Raw genomic sequence first — 17,746 nt, forward strand, 5'->3', positions numbered from 1 at the left:
TTGATTTTTTTTTTTTTTTTTTTTTGTGAAGTTTTTTTGGGGAAAATTTTTTTTTTTTTAAAATTCCCCTTTTTTTATTGTTCGTTTTTGTTTTTAATAAATGTTTATAGTTGTTAACTATCACCGCCATAGTTTAGAACACTTCCAGCACCCCATCTCCCCTTGTGCCCGTTTGCGCCATAGTTTAGAACACTTCCAGCACCCCATCTCCCCTTGTGCCCGTTTGCTGTCATCTCTGCCCTTGCTGTAGCCCCAATCATCTGCTTTCTGCCTCTATGCATCTGCTTTTTCTAAGAAATTCATGTAAAGAGATACTATTGAGATATAGTGATACTAATTGCTTTATTCTTCATGAATGCTTCCTTTAGTATTTAATTATCAAAATGTAAAATCTCCTGAAATATTACCTTGAAGTAATTTGAAGAATGATTTTCAAATTGTTTCACATCCATTATTTTTTTCTTCTCCCATCAACTTTGCTTTCATTGCCCTCCTTACCTGGCAACCTATCTAAATGAATATGCATAGTTAGAAGAGACGAGGCAAAAACAATCCAGCTGTTTTGTAACTAAAGAAATACTGGGTGTTATCCAGAAGAAGGGTCTTTGAGAGGGACTGGAGATTCAAACATAGAAGCTAAAACTAAAACCGTACAGCTTCCAGAAAAAAACATACAATTTTTTTTTAACCTGTAAGGTATAGAATTTCTTAGAGAAGATTTACAATCATTAACTATATTTTAAAAATGGATAAATTAGACTTCATTAAAATTAAAAAAAACACGTGGTGATCAAAATACATCATTAACAAAATGAGAAAGCAAGCCACAGGCTAGGAGAAATATTCTCAATATATACCTCTAACAAAGGACATGTTTCCAGGATATATAAAGACTTCCTTTAAATCAGTAAAAATAAGACAAGCAACTCAATAAAAATGGGCAAAAGATTCGAACAGATATTTCACAAAGAATATGTATGAATGGCCAGTAAACATGTGAAAAGTTATGTTTAGCACCAGTTGTCATTAGGAAAATGTAAACTAAAACTACATTGAGATCATACTTAACAGAAACTAGAAGAGCTAAAATTTAAAAAAAGCAGCACCAAATGTTGATGAGAATGTGGAGTATCTGGAACTGCCATGTATTGTTGACATGAGTATAAGATGGTACCACTAGATTCTGAGGTGTTAAGTGTTACAACCTCTTCAGTGTATACCTTTGCCAAACTCAGAAACTGTATACTTAACATTTGTACATTTCATTGTATGTGCATTTTACTTCAAATAATAGGCTTTAATCTTTAAAATGCACTGGGCATGTGCCGTGGCCCATGCCTGTAATCTCAGCACTTTGAGAGGGTGAGGCTGGAGGATGGCTTGAGCACAGGAGGTCAAGGGTACAGTGAACTGTGATCACACCACTGCACTCCAGCCTGGATGACAGAGAGAGACCCTATCTCTAAACAATAAAGTAATCAAGTAATCATCACTATATCTTACAATATCCCTTCCCTTCCTCCTTCCCAGCTTCCCCATCTTCTCTACTTTCTGCACACCTTCCTTTTTTTTTTTTTTTTTTTTTTTTTTTCCATTTCTGCTATGTCAGATTGCTTTAGGTACTGGCAACTAATGCAAAGATGAATAGAACAAATTGAGTTCATGTCTGTTGGGAATGAGTTCACAATGAGAGTCAGATATACCAATAACATAGCTATAGCAATGTGATAAATGCCACAAAGCACAGAGGAGCTGCTCATCCCCAGAAAGGCAGGATAGGCTACCTGGGGGGAATAGCTGATGCCCTGTAAAAGCTTGGATGAATAGGATTGCCTCTTAGACATGGTGGGAAGGGCTCCTTGAAAAAGGGGAACAGCATGTGCAAACTTTCAGAAGTTGGTAACTTGTGATCAGAGGTACTCGTTTTAAGTGCTATCATGTTTTCTAAGAAAAGGGAATGAGTTACTATTTTTTTTTATTTTCTCTCCTCCTCTCCTCTTTCCCTCTCTTCCCTGTTTCCTATTAGCCATTCAGAATGCAAATATAACCTGTCACCTTCCCCTCACCAGACATTTCCTGCAGGACGAGTTCTTCTTACTTTCTGTCCCAAGACAGATTTCTCCGCAAGAGTTGACAGTCGACTTGCAAACCAAAACACACCCGCTATGGAATGTTCACCTCTAGGGAATAGCCTTAGATCTTTCACCCTCTGGGGATTGCCTCGGGACTTTCATCTACCAGGTGGACATATCAAAAGCATGCCGGCTTGGCCACTTTTAGAACTTAATTCTGCTCAGAAAGGCACCAACTCCACTGTTCAGTAGATAAGACACCAGGCTAGCAGGGGGACCCCTTGCCCTTGCTCACTACCCCCTTACCTTATAAAGGTGTCCGCTTTCTGCTCCAAAGGTGAAGTGGCATATTTAAAGCCAGGATGCTTTGTGCCCCTTCCCCAAGCTAGCTACGGAGTAAATTCACTTGCCTTCTATGAGACCTCACTCTTGTTAATTGGACTTTACATGCAGTGAGCAATTAACCTGCTTTTCGGATACACTAGAAGGTGCTGCTGTTGGAGGAGGAGGAGGGGAGGTGGGAAGTTCAGCAAAAGCCGTGAAGGGGCCTTTACCTGCTAAGGAATTTGGACTTTATCTTGAAAAGAATGGGAACCTGTAAAGCTTTCTATCATCATGTCTTCCTAACTAGATTATAAATTCCTTGAAATCAGGATCTGTTATTCATCTTTGTATTCTTTATAATGTCTGGCTCTGGTCCTGGAATGGGTAGGACAGTGAGTAAGTGTTGATTGATCTCATAAGGCTGTGATAGTCTCTTAAAGTGTTACATGCTTGATTCAGCCGTATTATGAAATCAAAATGAGTCAAAGCAGAGATACTTTTGGAATGGAGGGGTAGGGGTCTTATTCTTACATCCTGGTCATTGTGCCTAGGTTCTCCCAGTTATTGTCAAATTTAATCTGTGTCACTCTCCTCACTCAGAATCCACCAATCCAGATTGCTCTTAGGATAAAGAATTAAGTCCACAGTGGCTTTCAAGGCTACTGTTCATTGTCTGCAGTGCTTTCTACCTCTTTACTTCCTATTTACCTCTAAGCTCTGTACATTTCCTGAGGAAACTCTTCACTGTCCCACCTTTCCCCATAACAAGTGGGTTCTCAGAACTAAACTTAGTGTGTAACATGTTCCCTCATAATGGAATTTTCTGTAAAAAACCCTCATTGCTTCCCTGATTGTTCATTGTGTTGATCATTCTTGAGTTAGTGTGACTATTTGCTTTCCCCTCTGTCTGAATGAGGATTGAGCTCCATGATACTTTTTTGAATCCTGCACCTATCGCAGTGCCTGGAATTTAACAGATAGATACTCAACAACATTTTTTTTGATAGATGACTATCAGGAATATATGACTATTCTGTCTTTAGATGAAGAAATTGAAGTTCAGAGGCTGAGTCACTTGTGCAAGGTTACATAAGCCATAAAGCCAGATGTGGAACTCAGGAATATCTGACAACAAACCCCACTCTTTTGCTAAGAGACACTCAGTAAATGGATGCATTTTCATGTTTGTATCAGTGTCGTGATTTTACCTACCTGTGTTGACAGAATGAACAGTGTGGTGGTTAAGAACACAGGCTGTGTAACCAAGACAGTCTAGACTCAAGTTCTTCCTCCACTGTTTACCAGCTTTGTTGCCTTGAGCAAGCTACTTAATCCACTCTGACTCAGTTTTCTAGAAAATCGTATAATAATATGACCTACTTTATAGGATTGTTGTAAGGATACAGTATATTAATCAATATAAAACACTACTATTTAGAAAATAGAAAGTGCTCAATAATTGTTAGATATTACTGTTAGCAGTACCCATTTATTCCTTTCCATTTTCTTACTGTAATCAAAAATTATATGCAGAGACCCTACAGTAACTTTTTTTTTTGCTCAATGAAAATTATCTTCTTGCATGAAATCACCTGCCCCTAATTCCTAGTTTGTATGTGTTTTTTCAATTCACAATTGGTCATTTCTGCATCTCAGCAGAAGCAGAAGTTATCTACCTGTAACAGCAAAACATAGTTATATTAAAACCCTTCGCTTTGGGAGGCCGAGACGGGCAGATCACGAGGTCAGGAGATCGAGACCATCCCGGCTAACACGGTGAAACCCCATCTCTACTAAAAAATACAAAAAAACTAGCCAGGCGAGGTCACAGGCGCCTGTAGTCCCAACTACTCGGGAGGCTGAGGCAGGAGAATGGCGTAAACCCAGGAGGCGGAGCTTGCAGTGAGCCGAGATCCGGCCACTGCACTCCAGCCACGGCAACAGAGCGTGAGACTCCGTCTCAAAAAAAAAAAAAAAAAACCCTTTGCTTTGAATGTCTAGGTTTTAGGAATCACATGTTTCTTCACACCTCTGCTCAGTTAACAAAAACTGTGCTATAGTGTAGTAAAGGATACGCTACTAATAGTACAGTTCTCTCTCACACAAACCAAACGTTACCCCCAAACTAAGCAAGTTACTATTAGCTGTTTGAATAATTGACCTGATTGTTGAGAAGTGATTTATGTCACCATTATTTTCCCATTCATCAATAGTTAAGAGCAGGTATGAATAACAGGAAATTAAAAGGAAGAAAATAATTACTTCACATATATAATAGCTGTGTGCCAAAATTCTAACATTTTAACATGTTCCCTCATAATGGAATTTTCTGTAAAAATCCCTCATTACTTCTCTGGTTGTTCATTGTGTTTAAATTCTTAATAGCTAGTTTTTGTGGTTAGGGAGTAATACTGTCTGTGTGTTTTAGTGACATAACTGTTTACCTTGCCCTTGAAAGTACCAATTGATTTGTGTTTAAATGATGAAATAACAACAGTACAGTTGCTACCTCTGTGTCAGGCATTACTGCATGCTTAGTTGATTTTGTCAATCCTCACAACAGCCTTGCAAGAGAAATGATGTACCTCTCCTGGAGATGTACAGGATGTAGAGGCTTAAAAAGATCATGAACTTCCCAAGGGAACTAGCATATTTTAGGCCATAGCTAGGCACTGGAGGTGTGGGTGTTAACAAGATACTGTGTAAGGTGATAACTAGAAGCAAGCCTGGCAAAGTCAGTTGGGGTTATAAATGGAAGACTTCAAAGGCAGGCTGAGGAGTGGAGAATTAATTTGGTAGGCAATGTGGAACTAATAAAGTTTTTTGAACTGGGAGCTCAAAACAGCACAGGTGCTCCCTTTTTAAGGCAGTGGTTCTAAAATGTGGTCTTAGGACCAGCAGCAACACCTGGAAACTTACTGAAAATGCAATTTCTTGTACCTTTTCCTCCCTGTTCAATCCTAAATGCTGGATGATAAGTGATTTAAGGAACCTTCCTGGTGATTCTGATGCTTGCTCATGTTTGAAAACCACTTCTTTAGGAGAAATCTGCCCATGTTTAGCAGGAAGGATTGGAAAGACAAAGAGGAACACTGGGAGGCTGTAGCCAGAAGCCAAGGAGAAGTTATTAGGACATAAGTGTTGGTGGTTTCAGTGAGAATGAAATGAAGGGAAAATCAAAGGGGAAAAAATGAGGTTTTTCAAGGAAAGAATAACAGGACTTGATGACTAAATAGAGGTAGGAATATGAGATGTGAAGTCAGTATCCTAAGCCTACATGTCCGTGAGTATTATAGAACTGCAGATATATACAAGAGCCATTCAGAGGGGGACTTTTAAAATATTCCTTGGAGATCTAAATCTTACTGTGTTTCATTTACATATTTTATTGAAATGGCTAAAATGTAGACTTTCAGAATCTGATGGCAAGGAAGCTCATTTGGATACAAGAGAAGGTTGAAACCCAATCCAAGGAAAATAGTCAAATGATCCTGGAGTTGAAAGATGAAATAACCATTTTTAAGAAAGAACCAAACTGAACTTCTGGAAATGAAAAAATCACTACAGGAATTTCAAAATACAATTGGAAGCATTAACAACAGAATAGACCAATTTGAGGAAGGAATCTCAGAGCTTGAATACCATTCCTTCAAAGTAACACAGGCAGACAAAAATAAAAAAGAATGAAAGAATGTAAAAAAAAGAATGAAACCTCAAAGATATGGGATTATGTGAATGCCTATATTTATTGGCATTTCAGAAAGAAAGAGAGATCAAGCTACTTGGAAAATATATTTGAGGATATAGGCAACAAAAATTTCCCCAGACTCACTAGAGGGGTTGACATGCAAATTCAAGAAATTCAGAGAACTTGTATGAGAAACTATGCAAGGTAACCATCCCTAAGACACATAGTCATCAGATTCTCCAAGGTCAATGCAAAAGAAAAAATCTTAAAGGCAGCAAGAGAGAAGGGGAAGGTCACTTACAAAGAGAACCCCATCAGGCTAACAGTGGACCTTTCAGGAGAAACCTTATAAGCCAGAAGAGATTCAGGGACTATTTTCAATATCCTTAAAGAAAAGAAATTCCAACTAAAAATTTCATATCCTGCCAAACTAAGCTTCGTAAAGTGAAGGAGAAACAAAATCCTTTTCAGACAGGCAAATGCTAAGGGAACTCATTACAATTAGACCTGCCTTACAAGATCTCCTAAAGGGAGTGCTAAATATGGAAATAAAAGAACAATACCTGCCATGATAATGAAGTCTACATACGCACATACAATCAAGTCTACATAACAACCAGCTAACAGCACAATGAAAGGATAAAATCCTCACATATTAATATGGATTCTGAATGTAGACAGGCTAAATGTGCCACTCAAAAGGCATGGAGTAGCACTTTGGATAAAGAAGCGAGACCCACTGCTGCCTTCAAGAGACCCATCTCACAAGTATTGGTGCTGATAGGCTCAAAGTAAAAGAAGTGTCAGGAAAGTGGAAAACAAAAAAGAACAGGGGTTGCTATTCTTGTATCTGATAAAACAGATTTTAAACCAACAATGATCAAAAAGGACAAAGTCATTAACATAGTAATAAAAGGCCCAATCCAACAAGAAGACTTAACTATCCTGAATATATACATACCCAATATTGGAGCACCCAGATTCATAAAACAGGATTTTAGAGACCTACAAAGAGATTTAGAGAACCAAACAGTGATACTAGGGGACTTCAATACCCTACCAACAGTGTTAAACAGATCATTGAGGCAGAAAACTAACAGATATTCTAGACTTAAACTCAGTGCTTGGGCAATTGGACCTAATAGACATCTACAGAACACTCCACCCAGCAACAACAGAATATATATTCTGCTCATCTCACATGACACATACTCTTAAGATGAACGGCATGTTCAGCTATCAAACAAAATCTCAACAAATTCAGAAAATAAAATCATACCAGTCACACTCTTTGACCACAGTGCAATAAAATGGAAATCAATACCAAGAAGATTTATCGAAACCATAAAACACATGGAAGTTAAACAACCTGCTCCTGAAAGACTTTTGATAAAGAATGAAATTAAGGCAAAATTTTTAAAAATCCTTGAAATTAATGACAACAAAGACAAAATATACTAGAATTTTTGGGACAGCGCTAAAGCAGTGTTAAGAAGAAAATCTGTTGTGCTAAACGCCTACATCAAAAAGTTAGATCTCAAGTTAACCTAATGATGCACCTACAGGAACTAGAAAAACAAGAGCAAGCCAACTCCAAAGCTAGCAGAAGAAAAGAAATTACCAAAATCAGAGCTGAACTGAATGAAATTGAGATGTGAAAATTCATACAAAAAAATCAACAAAGCCAAAAGTTGATTCTTGGAAAGATTAAACAAGATTTATAGACTGCTAGCTAGATTAATAAAGGAAAAAGCAGAGAAAATCCAAATAAACACAATCAGAAACAACAAAGGTAACATTACAACTGACCCCCATGGAAACAAACAAAAAAGTCCTTAGAGACTGTTACAAACACCTCTGTGCACAAAGAAATGGATACATTCCTAGAAACACACAGCCTCCCAAGATTGAACCAGGAAGAAATTTAAATCATGAACAGACCAATAATGAGTTCTGAAATTAAATCAGTAATACAAAAAAATACCTACTGACCAAACAAAAACAGCCCTGGACTAGATAGATTCACAGCTGAATTCTACCAGATATATGAAGAAGAGCTAGTACCAATCCTACTGAAATTATTCCAAAAATTCAAGGCGGAGGGACTCCTCCCTAACTCTCTGAAACCAGCATCACCCTAATACCAAAGACTGGCAGAGACACAAGAAAAAAAAGGAAACTTCAGGTTAATATCTCTGATGAACATAGATGCGAGAATCCTCAGCAAAGTACTAGCAAACCAAATCCAGCAGCACATCAAAAAGTTAATTCAAGGCTGGGTGCGGTGGCTCAAGCCTGTAATCCCAGCACTTTGGGAGGCCGAGACGGGCGGATCACGAGGTCAGGAGATCGAGACCATCCTGGCTAACATGGTGAAACCCCGTCTCTACTAAAAAATACAAAAAACTAGCCAGGCGAGGTGGCGGGCGCTTGTAGTCCCAGCTACTTGGGAGGCTGAGGCAGGAGAATGGTGTAAACCTGGGAGGCGGAGCTTGCAATGAGCTGAGATCCGGCCATTGCACTCCAGCCTGGGCGACAGAGCCAGACTCCGTCTCAAAAAAAAAAAAAAAAAAAAAAAAAGTTAATTCACCACAATCAAGTAGGCTGTATTCCTGGTATACAAAGTTGGTCTAACATATGCCAATCAATAAATGTGATTCACCACATAAACAATAATAAAAACCTTATGATCGTCTCTATAGATGCAGAAGAGGCCTTTGATAAAATTCAGCATCCCTTCATGTTAAAAAATCCTCAACAAATTAGGCTTCAAAGGAACACACCTCAAAATAGCAAGAGCCATCTATGACACACCCACAGCCAGCATCATACTGAATGGACAAAAGCTGGAAGCCTTCCATTTGAGAACTGGAATAAGACAAGAATGCCCATTCTCACCACTTCTGTGCAACATGCTACTGGAATTGCTAGCCAGAGCAAATAAACAAGAGAAAGAAATAAAAGGCATCAAAATAAGAGAGGAAGTCAAACTGTCTCTCTTTATGATATGTTTCTATACCTAGAAAACCCCATAGACTCTGCCAGAAGGTTTCTAGAACTGATAAACAACTTTAGTACAGTTACAGTATGCAAAACCAATGTGAAAAAATCAGTAGCATTTCTATACACCAATAACATTCAAGTTCAGACCTACATAAAGAACAAAATTCCACATACAATAGCTTCAAAAAGAATAAAATGCCTCGGAATATGCTTATCAAGGGAGTGAAAGATCTCTACAATGAGAATTACACCGCAGAAAGAAATCAGAGCCAACATAAACAAATGGAAAAACATTCCATGCTCATGGATAGGAAGAATCAATATTGTTAAAATGACCATACTGCCCAAAGCAATTTACAGAGTCAATGCTATTCNAAAAAAAGTTAATTCACCACAATCAAGTAGGCTGTATTCCTGGTATACAAAGTTGGTCTAACATATGCCAATCAATAAATGTGATTCACCACATAAACAATAATAAAACCTTATGATCGTCTCTATAGATGCAGAAGAGGCCTTTGATAAAATTCAGCATCCCTTCATGTTAAAAAATCCTCAACAAATTAGGCTTCAAAGGAACACACCTCAAAATAGCAAGAGCCATCTATGACACACCCACAGCCAGCATCATACTGAATGGACAAAAGCTGGAAGCCTTCCATTTGAGAACTGGAATAAGACAAGAATGCCCATTCTCACCACTTCTGTGCAACATGCTACTGGAATTGCTAGCCAGAGCAAATAAACAAGAGAAAGAAATAAAAGGCATCAAAATAAGAGAGGAAGTCAAACTGTCTCTCTTTATGATATGTTTCTATACCTAGAAAACCCCATAGACTCTGCCAGAAGGTTTCTAGAACTGATAAACAACTTTAGTACAGTTACAGTATGCAAAACCAATGTGAAAAAATCAGTAGCATTTCTATACACCAATAACATTCAAGTTCAGACCTACATAAAGAACAAAATTCCACATACAATAGCTTCAAAAGAATAAAATGCCTCGGAATATGCTTATCAAGGGAGTGAAAGATCTCTACAATGAGAATTACACCGCAGAAAGAAATCAGAGCCAACATAAACAAATGGAAAAACATTCCATGCTCATGGATAGGAAGAATCAATATTGTTAAAATGACCATACTGCCCAAAGCAATTTACAGAGTCAATGCTATTCCTGTCAAACTGCCAATGTCATTTTTCACAGAATTAGAAAAAAGTAACCTAAAATTCGTATAGAACCAGAAAGGAGCATGGACCATCAAAGCAATCCTAAGCAAAAAGAACAAAGCCAGAGACATCACACCAGCCAACTTCAAACTATACAGCAAGGCTACAAAAACCAAAACATCATGGTACTGGTACAAAAACAGACACATAAACCAATGGAACAGCCTGGAGAACCCAGAAATGAAGCCACACACCTGCAACCACCTGAGCTCTAACAAAGTTGACAATAACAAACAGTAGAGAAAAGACATCCTGTTCAATAAACGGTGGTAGGATAACTGGCTAGCCATAGGCAGAAGATTGAAACTGGACCCCTTTCTTTCACATAAGGAAAAATTAACTCAAGATAGATTAAAGACTTAACTGTAAGACCTAAAACAATAAAAACCCTAGAGGAAAACCTAGGAAATACAATTCTGCACATCAGCTTTGGCAAAGAATTTCTGACTAAGTCTCTAAAAGAAATGGGAACAAAAGCAGAAATTGACAAGTGGGACTTGATTAAACAGTTTCTCCACAGCAAAAGAAACTATCAAGAGAGTAAATAGACACCCTACAAAATGAGAGAAAATATTTGCAAAGCATGCATCTGACAAAGGTCTAATATCCAGAATCTGTAAGAAATCAGCAAGCAAAAAACAACCCAATGAAAAAATGTGCAAAAGACATTAAGAGACACGTCTGAAAAGAAAACATGCATGCAGCCAATATGAAAAAATGCTAATCACTGTACTACTCTGTTTTCACACTGCTGCAAAGAACTACCTGAGACTGGGCAATATACTAAGGAAAGAGGTTTAATTGACTCACAGTTCTGCAGGCTTAACAGGAAGCATGACTGGGAGGCCTCAGGAAACTTACAATCATGGCAGAAGGGGAAGCAAGCACATTTTCCTATGGTAGCAGGAGAGAGAGAGGAGAGAGAGAGGAGAGAGGAGAGAGAGAGAGAGAGAGAGAGAGAAGAGAGAGAGAGACGAGAGAGAGAGAGAGCACCACAAAAGGGGGGAGTACCACACACTGTTTTTTATTCTTTTTCTTTTTCTTTTGAGATGGAGCCTCGCTCTGTCACACAGGCTGGAGTGCAGTGGCACAATCTCGGCTCACTGCAACCTCCACCTCCTGGGTTCAAGTGATTCTCCTGCCTCAGCCTCCTGAGTAGCTGGGACTACAGGCGTGTGCCACCACACCCGGCTAATCTTTTGTATTTTTAGTAGAGACAGAGTTTCACCGTGTTGTCCAGGTTGGTCTCGATCTCCTGACCTCATGATCCGCCCGCCTCGGCCTCCTAAAGTGCTGGGATTACAGGCTTGAGCCACCACGTCCGGCCCAACCACACACTTTTAAACCATCAAATCTAATAGGAACTCACTCGCTCATCACAAAAACAGTGAGGGGGAATCTGCCCTCGTAATCCAATAACCTCCCACCAGGCCCCTCCCCTGACACATGGGGATTACAATTCGACATGAGATTTGGGTGGGGATGCAGAGCCAAATCATATCGGTTACTAATTATTAGAGAAATGCAAATCAAAACCACAATGAGATATTATACCAGTCAGAATGGCTATTATTTAAAAGTCAAAGAACAACACATGCTAGTGAGGTTACAGATAAGAGGGAACAGTTATACACTGCTGGTAAGAATGCAAATTAGTTCAGCTACTGTGGAAAGCAGTGTGAAGATTTCTCAAAGAATTTAAAATAGAACTAGCATTTGACCCAACAATCCCACTATTGGATATATATATGAAGCAAAATAAATTGTTCTCCCAAAAAGACATATGCACTTGTATGTTCACTGCAGCACTGTTCACAATAGCAAAGACATGGAATCAACCAAGATGTTCATCAACAGTGGACTGGATCAAGAAAATGTGATGTATATAATGGAATACTATGCAACCATAAAAAGAACAAGATCATGTCGCTTGTAGCAACGCGTATGCTGCTGGAGGCCAGCATCCTCAGTGAACCATCCCAGGAACAGAAAACTAAATATCGCATGTTTCGACTTATAAGTAGGAGCTAAACTTTGAAGACACATGGACACTAAGATGGGAACAATAGAACCTGGGGACTTGAACGGGAAGGTGGTGGGGGTGTTGGCAGGAATGCTACCTTTCAGGTACTGTGCTCACCACCTTGGTGATGGGATCATTTGTACACAAAGCCTCAGTGACATACAAGTTACCTATGTAACAAACCTGCACGTGTACCCCTGGACCTAAAGTAAAAGTAGAAAAAAAAATAGCAGACTGTGGGTCAAGTTCTTGTTAAACACCAATAACTTTTTCCTAAGCTCTTCATGTTCATGATTCTGTTATTGTTATCCATTACTTATTAACATTTATAAATTGCCTTCCTTTAGGGTTCAGTCTAAGTAGTACATAACTATAAAGTTAATGTTTCCAAACACTGATCTGAAAGGCTAAACATCTGGACTCTGGAGTTAAACAATTCTAAGCTTAAAACACAACTCCACTATTTGCTAGGTGTGCAGTCTTGAATAACTGGTGTGGCCAATCTTCAGCCTAAACTTTTGCAAGCTATATCAGTGTGGATGTAGCAATGAGTGGACCACTTGGGGTTGTTGTGAGAGCTATAGTAAATGAGAACATGCCTGCACATAGTGTACTGAGTAAATATCAGTTGGTGTTTATGCAATGAGGGAGTCACTACGTTGCCCAAAACTTCATTGTCTCGATTCATTCAAGAAAATAACCTCCTTAGTCTGGCATTTAAAGCTTTCCGCTATTCACTCCCTACCTCTCCAACCTTTAAACTGATGATCCTTTGCAGAAACCCAGTACTTCCGTTAAGCTGACCATTGTCCCACATACACAACTGTCTGTCACCACACCCAGCCTTTGTCTGTTTCTCCCCTCCTCATGTCCAAGTCCTTCAGGGCCCAGCCTGTTAGTGTTTGTGAGTCCATCCCAGCAAACCCTCATCTTTAACGTGACCAATATTTCTAAACTCCTGAAGTTTGACACCTTTTGTTGCTCAATGGACCATAGTCAACAGTAGACAGTAGCTCAGGATAATTCTGCCCATGCTTGGTCCACTCTCCCCTGACCTTTGGTGACTGTAGGGCTGTGCCTTATCCCTCTTGCTGTGCCCCATGCCTAGCCCCCAGCCAGGGACATGCTTTCTTCATGATGAAAAAACATACCTAACTTAGCTTCTTGATCTTTTTCAAGTTCATTTAAATATGTGTTGGTGTTTTCGGTTTTTTTTCTTCTTTGATGATACTGATAACGTTCCCTACAGGAATAACGTTTAACCTATGAAACACTAATTATTTTCTTTCTTCTCAGGATGAACTGGACCTCACAGACAAACACAGAGAAGCCATGTTTGCACTTCCAGCTGAGAAAAAATGGCAAATATACTGTAGCAAGAAAAAGGTAAGATTTTCATTGTGATTATGGTTAATTGGAAAATAATCATTGATTCCATTTGCTTTTCCATTTCACCACTAGAATTGGACAGCTCTTTGTAATGTGAAAACCAGATTGAATGTGTTGTGTTGTGGCTATGGTGCTACATGTAGCCAGTGTCAATTCTCTGCATATTGTTTTTGTCAACACTTCATTGGGCTCTTTTCCACCTGTAACCATCATTCATAGTCAGGTGTAACTGAGACCCAAAATAATGTTTCCTTACACAAGACAAATTTCCCCCACCCCTGCTGTTAACACAGCAGTCTGTATACAGGTGGTCTAGGACCAGTTATGGGGGTCACAGCCCTCTACAACCACCTTCTGACAACTTTCCATTTCATCATCTCTCTGGTGTGGCCCCATCCCACGCGCCAAGGTGACTCTCCAGCCCATTCATGTTCCAAACCAGTGATGGAAGAAAGGAAAGGAGACACAGGCTCCCCCGCTCCCACTTTGAGGGACACATTCCTGGAGTTATACGCCTAACTCCCTCTCGTATCCCATTGCTAGTTGCATGGCCACATCCACGGAAAGGACCAAAGTCTTTATTCTGGGCAGTCACTTCCCATTTAAGATCTGGGGGTTCTATTACCTCAAGAGATGGGGAGAATGGATATAGGGGACAGTGAATAGCAAAACTCTTCTTAATTCCATAGTGTCTGTGGCACCAGGCATCACTCCATGGTGACTGTATCTCCTGAAATAGAGTGCACTTTGCCATCTTTTAAACCCTGTAGCAGATTCTGAGGATATCCCTACACCCATTTTTGGGACTAATTCTGTTCATGGCCACCTTTTGCCATTTTCCCTTCTGTTCCAGCAGAGACTTAAACCAGGATAGGGTAGTGGGAAGGGCAGGGCTAGCACCTAACTCTCCAACAGGCATTGGACACTTTGATGACTCACTCCCGACCCAGGGGAACAGGAACAAACTATACAATAATCCAGTATTTTTTCAAGACACCACTATGAGGGAAACCTTTCACTAGGTGAAACCAATCTGCAGCTTGGGACCTCCATTTTCCCATGTGGCATCTATCAGCACGCCTGCCCCCTTTGCTACCTTGTGTAATTGCCCTGTGCCACTCTCCTGGGAGCATCTTACATTACTCAATAACGGGATTCTCTCTCTAGCAGTGAGCCTATGTGAGTGGCTCTCCACCTGACTTTATGCGTCTGATGAAAAGGCACCATGTCTTATCCATCTTTGTAACTCCAGCATCTGACATTTTGAAACGAATGCATGATGACTGAACCACTGCATTGTCATTAGTTATACTGAATACTGTCAAAAAATTTAAAGCACGTTAATTTTCCACCTGAGCAATTGTAATTGGTAGAACTGGGTGTCAGATTCAGTTCTGGTGGCCTTTTCTGAGAAATGTGGTCAGCCATAACCCCTCAGTGTGATCTCTGAGCCTCTATCAGGTTATTTCCAAACTGAAGCCTTAAGAATTCTTAATCCAGTAGTAACCAGTAAAATATCATTGTGAAATAAATGTCTTCCTCTCCTCTTCTGCTGTTTCTCTTTGTATACATTGAAACAACTAGAAAACCTCTTTTTTATTGAACTGATTGTCATGGCTCAAGAAACAAATATAATACACTGAGAAAGAATTTTAAAATGGAATAAAATGTGCTCAGTTCTGAAACTGGTATTATATAGCCTTTGGAAACAAGGGAACTTTTCGCACTGCCATCTTAAAAACCTGCTGCTATTCCGTGGTGTGTATGTGCCACATTTTCTTCATCCAGTCTGTCATTGATGGAGATTTGGGTTGGTTCCAAGTCTTTGCTATTGTGAATAGTGCCGCAGTAAGCATACATGTGCATGTGTCTTTATAGCATCATGATTTATAATCCTTTGGCTATATACCCAGTGATGGGATGGCTAGGTTAAATGATATTTCTAGTTCTAGATCCTTGAGGAATCGCCATACTGTCTTCCACAATGGTTGAACTAGTTTACAGTCCCACCAACAGTGTGAAAGTGTTCCTATTTCTTCATATCCTCTCCAGCACCTGTTGTTTCCTGACTTTTTAATGATTGCCATTCTAACTGGTGTAGGGACATGGATGAAGCTGAAAACCATCATTCTCAGCAAACTATCGCCAGGGCGAAAAACCAAACACCGCATATTCTCACTCATAGGTGGGAATTGAACAATGAGAACACTTGGACACAGGAAGGGGAACATCACACACCAGGGCCTGTCGTGGGGTGGGGGGAGGAGGGGAGGGATAGCATTAGGAGATATAACTGATGTAAATGACGAGTTGATGTGTGCAGCACACCAACATGGCACATGTGTACATATGTAACAAACCTGCACGTTGTGCACATGTACCCTAGAACTTAAAGTATAATAAAAAATAAATAAATAAATAACCTGCTGCTAGAACTGAGAAAGATAAATCCTCAAGTTGCGGGTATACACAGAGGACATTGTCTATTTTGGCTCATTCTAGTGTAGATTTTTTCTGAAAATTAGGAAACAATACAAAGGAGGGATTGAGAATGTTCACTAGAGGAAAGAAAAGGGCAGGAAAATGGGAGCAGCTTACCGAGGGGAAAGTTTTCTTCTTTCCCAGATTTTATTACACCCTTGACAGCAATAGAAGGTTAATCATGGAAACTACTGCCCCTTAGATTAGAAAAGGCAAACCCTGGAGAATTGTAATGACCTCAGGCTTGCAGCTGCTGCTCATTTTTCAATTTCCACACCTATCGAATCCCCTTGAAAATCTCATCTCAAGTGTGCATGATGAGGGGTTTGCTTCTTGTAGGAGGATGGGATATGGATGTGGCCACTGGCCTCAGAATCCCACTTTTTGACCGATGGGCCTTTCTTATTAGTACCTGGCTGGATTGCACAAACCTTTGAGAATGCACTTCTACTAGCTTCATTCCAACAGCTTGGCTTCCTTATATGACTTAGCAATCAGTGGGAAAGCCATTTTAACTCTTTAGGGAATCCCATGGGTTCTAGATTTGCCTCACTTTAAAATGGATCTAGCATTGCTTGACCAAAGATTTTCTTAATTTCAGCTTCTAACACTGTTAAAACTCTACTGTGCCTTTGGTCTGAAACTGAACTTTTTGGGCACTGCAATAAATTGGGAAATACACAATGAATATGAGAACACAAAAACTGAACCAGGAGAAGGATATTATGTTTACCTCTCTTCAGAGAATGTAATTTCCTGAAGGACAGGTTGCCCATTCTCAGAATGGAGCCCCGTGGTGGCCATCCTTAATATTAAGAACAGATTATTTTCCTTGGAACATCTCTCGCATAGCCTTTTCAAATCAGACTTATCACCAGCAAGCCAAGCCACATCCATTTCTCAGACTGGAGGAAAGCTACACTCCCGGGGCTCTGTCACATTTCCCATCTTTCAAGATTAGAACACAGGGCATTACAGACATTCTCACACATAGTAAAGTCATAGAGTAAGGGGCCTCTGAAGCCAACCGAAACAGATGGCGTGAGTTGGTGAAAAGCAAACTTTCCATGTAAAAATGAACAGAAATTGTGAAGGCCAATGAGCCTGGGACCTAAAGACAGGGCCAACTTTGGCTCAGCCAAGTGTCTGTTTCCCTGTCCAACAGTGACTTGAGTCCCGGCAGCAGCTATCTGCTTATCAAGCTCAGTGTTCATTTATGAAACTTCTCTATATCTCTGGTTGAAAACCTATTTCCAGAGCCAAAATCAAAGCAGAAAATATTTCTCAGACTAAAGTGATGCAAAAGAAGTTAATTGGAATTTTGTCTAATTGAGTAATCGGGGGGGAGCATAAGAGATGGATGTTGAGGCCTTGTTGAAAGTCCAAACAAATCTAAATCTAAAACGTACCGCAACTGGTTCGTCATCTTTGCTTTGTCATAGACTCAAATCCACTGTCTTTATTTTTATTTTTATTTTTTTTTTAACTTTCATGAAAGGTCCAAAAAGGGTTCTGTTAGTTGGGATGGGGTATTTT

At 39.7% G+C, this 17,746-nt stretch overlaps 1 protein-coding gene across 1 annotated transcript in view; it reads left to right on the top strand.

The window, feature by feature from the left end:
* DAAM1 (dishevelled associated activator of morphogenesis 1) overlaps window positions 1–17,746 on the top strand; it is a 185,936-nt gene that overhangs the window by 91,115 nt on the left and 77,075 nt on the right. Inside the window, 1 exon segment of the mRNA XM_017865861.1 lies at window positions 13,637–13,726. Within this exon segment, the coding sequence (XP_017721350.1) occupies window positions 13,637–13,726 (90 nt within the window).

Source organism: Rhinopithecus bieti, unplaced genomic scaffold (genome assembly GCF_001698545.2).
Source record: "Rhinopithecus bieti isolate Rb0 unplaced genomic scaffold, ASM169854v2 scaffold_83527, whole genome shotgun sequence".
Lineage (NCBI taxonomy): Eukaryota > Metazoa > Chordata > Mammalia > Primates > Cercopithecidae > Rhinopithecus > Rhinopithecus bieti.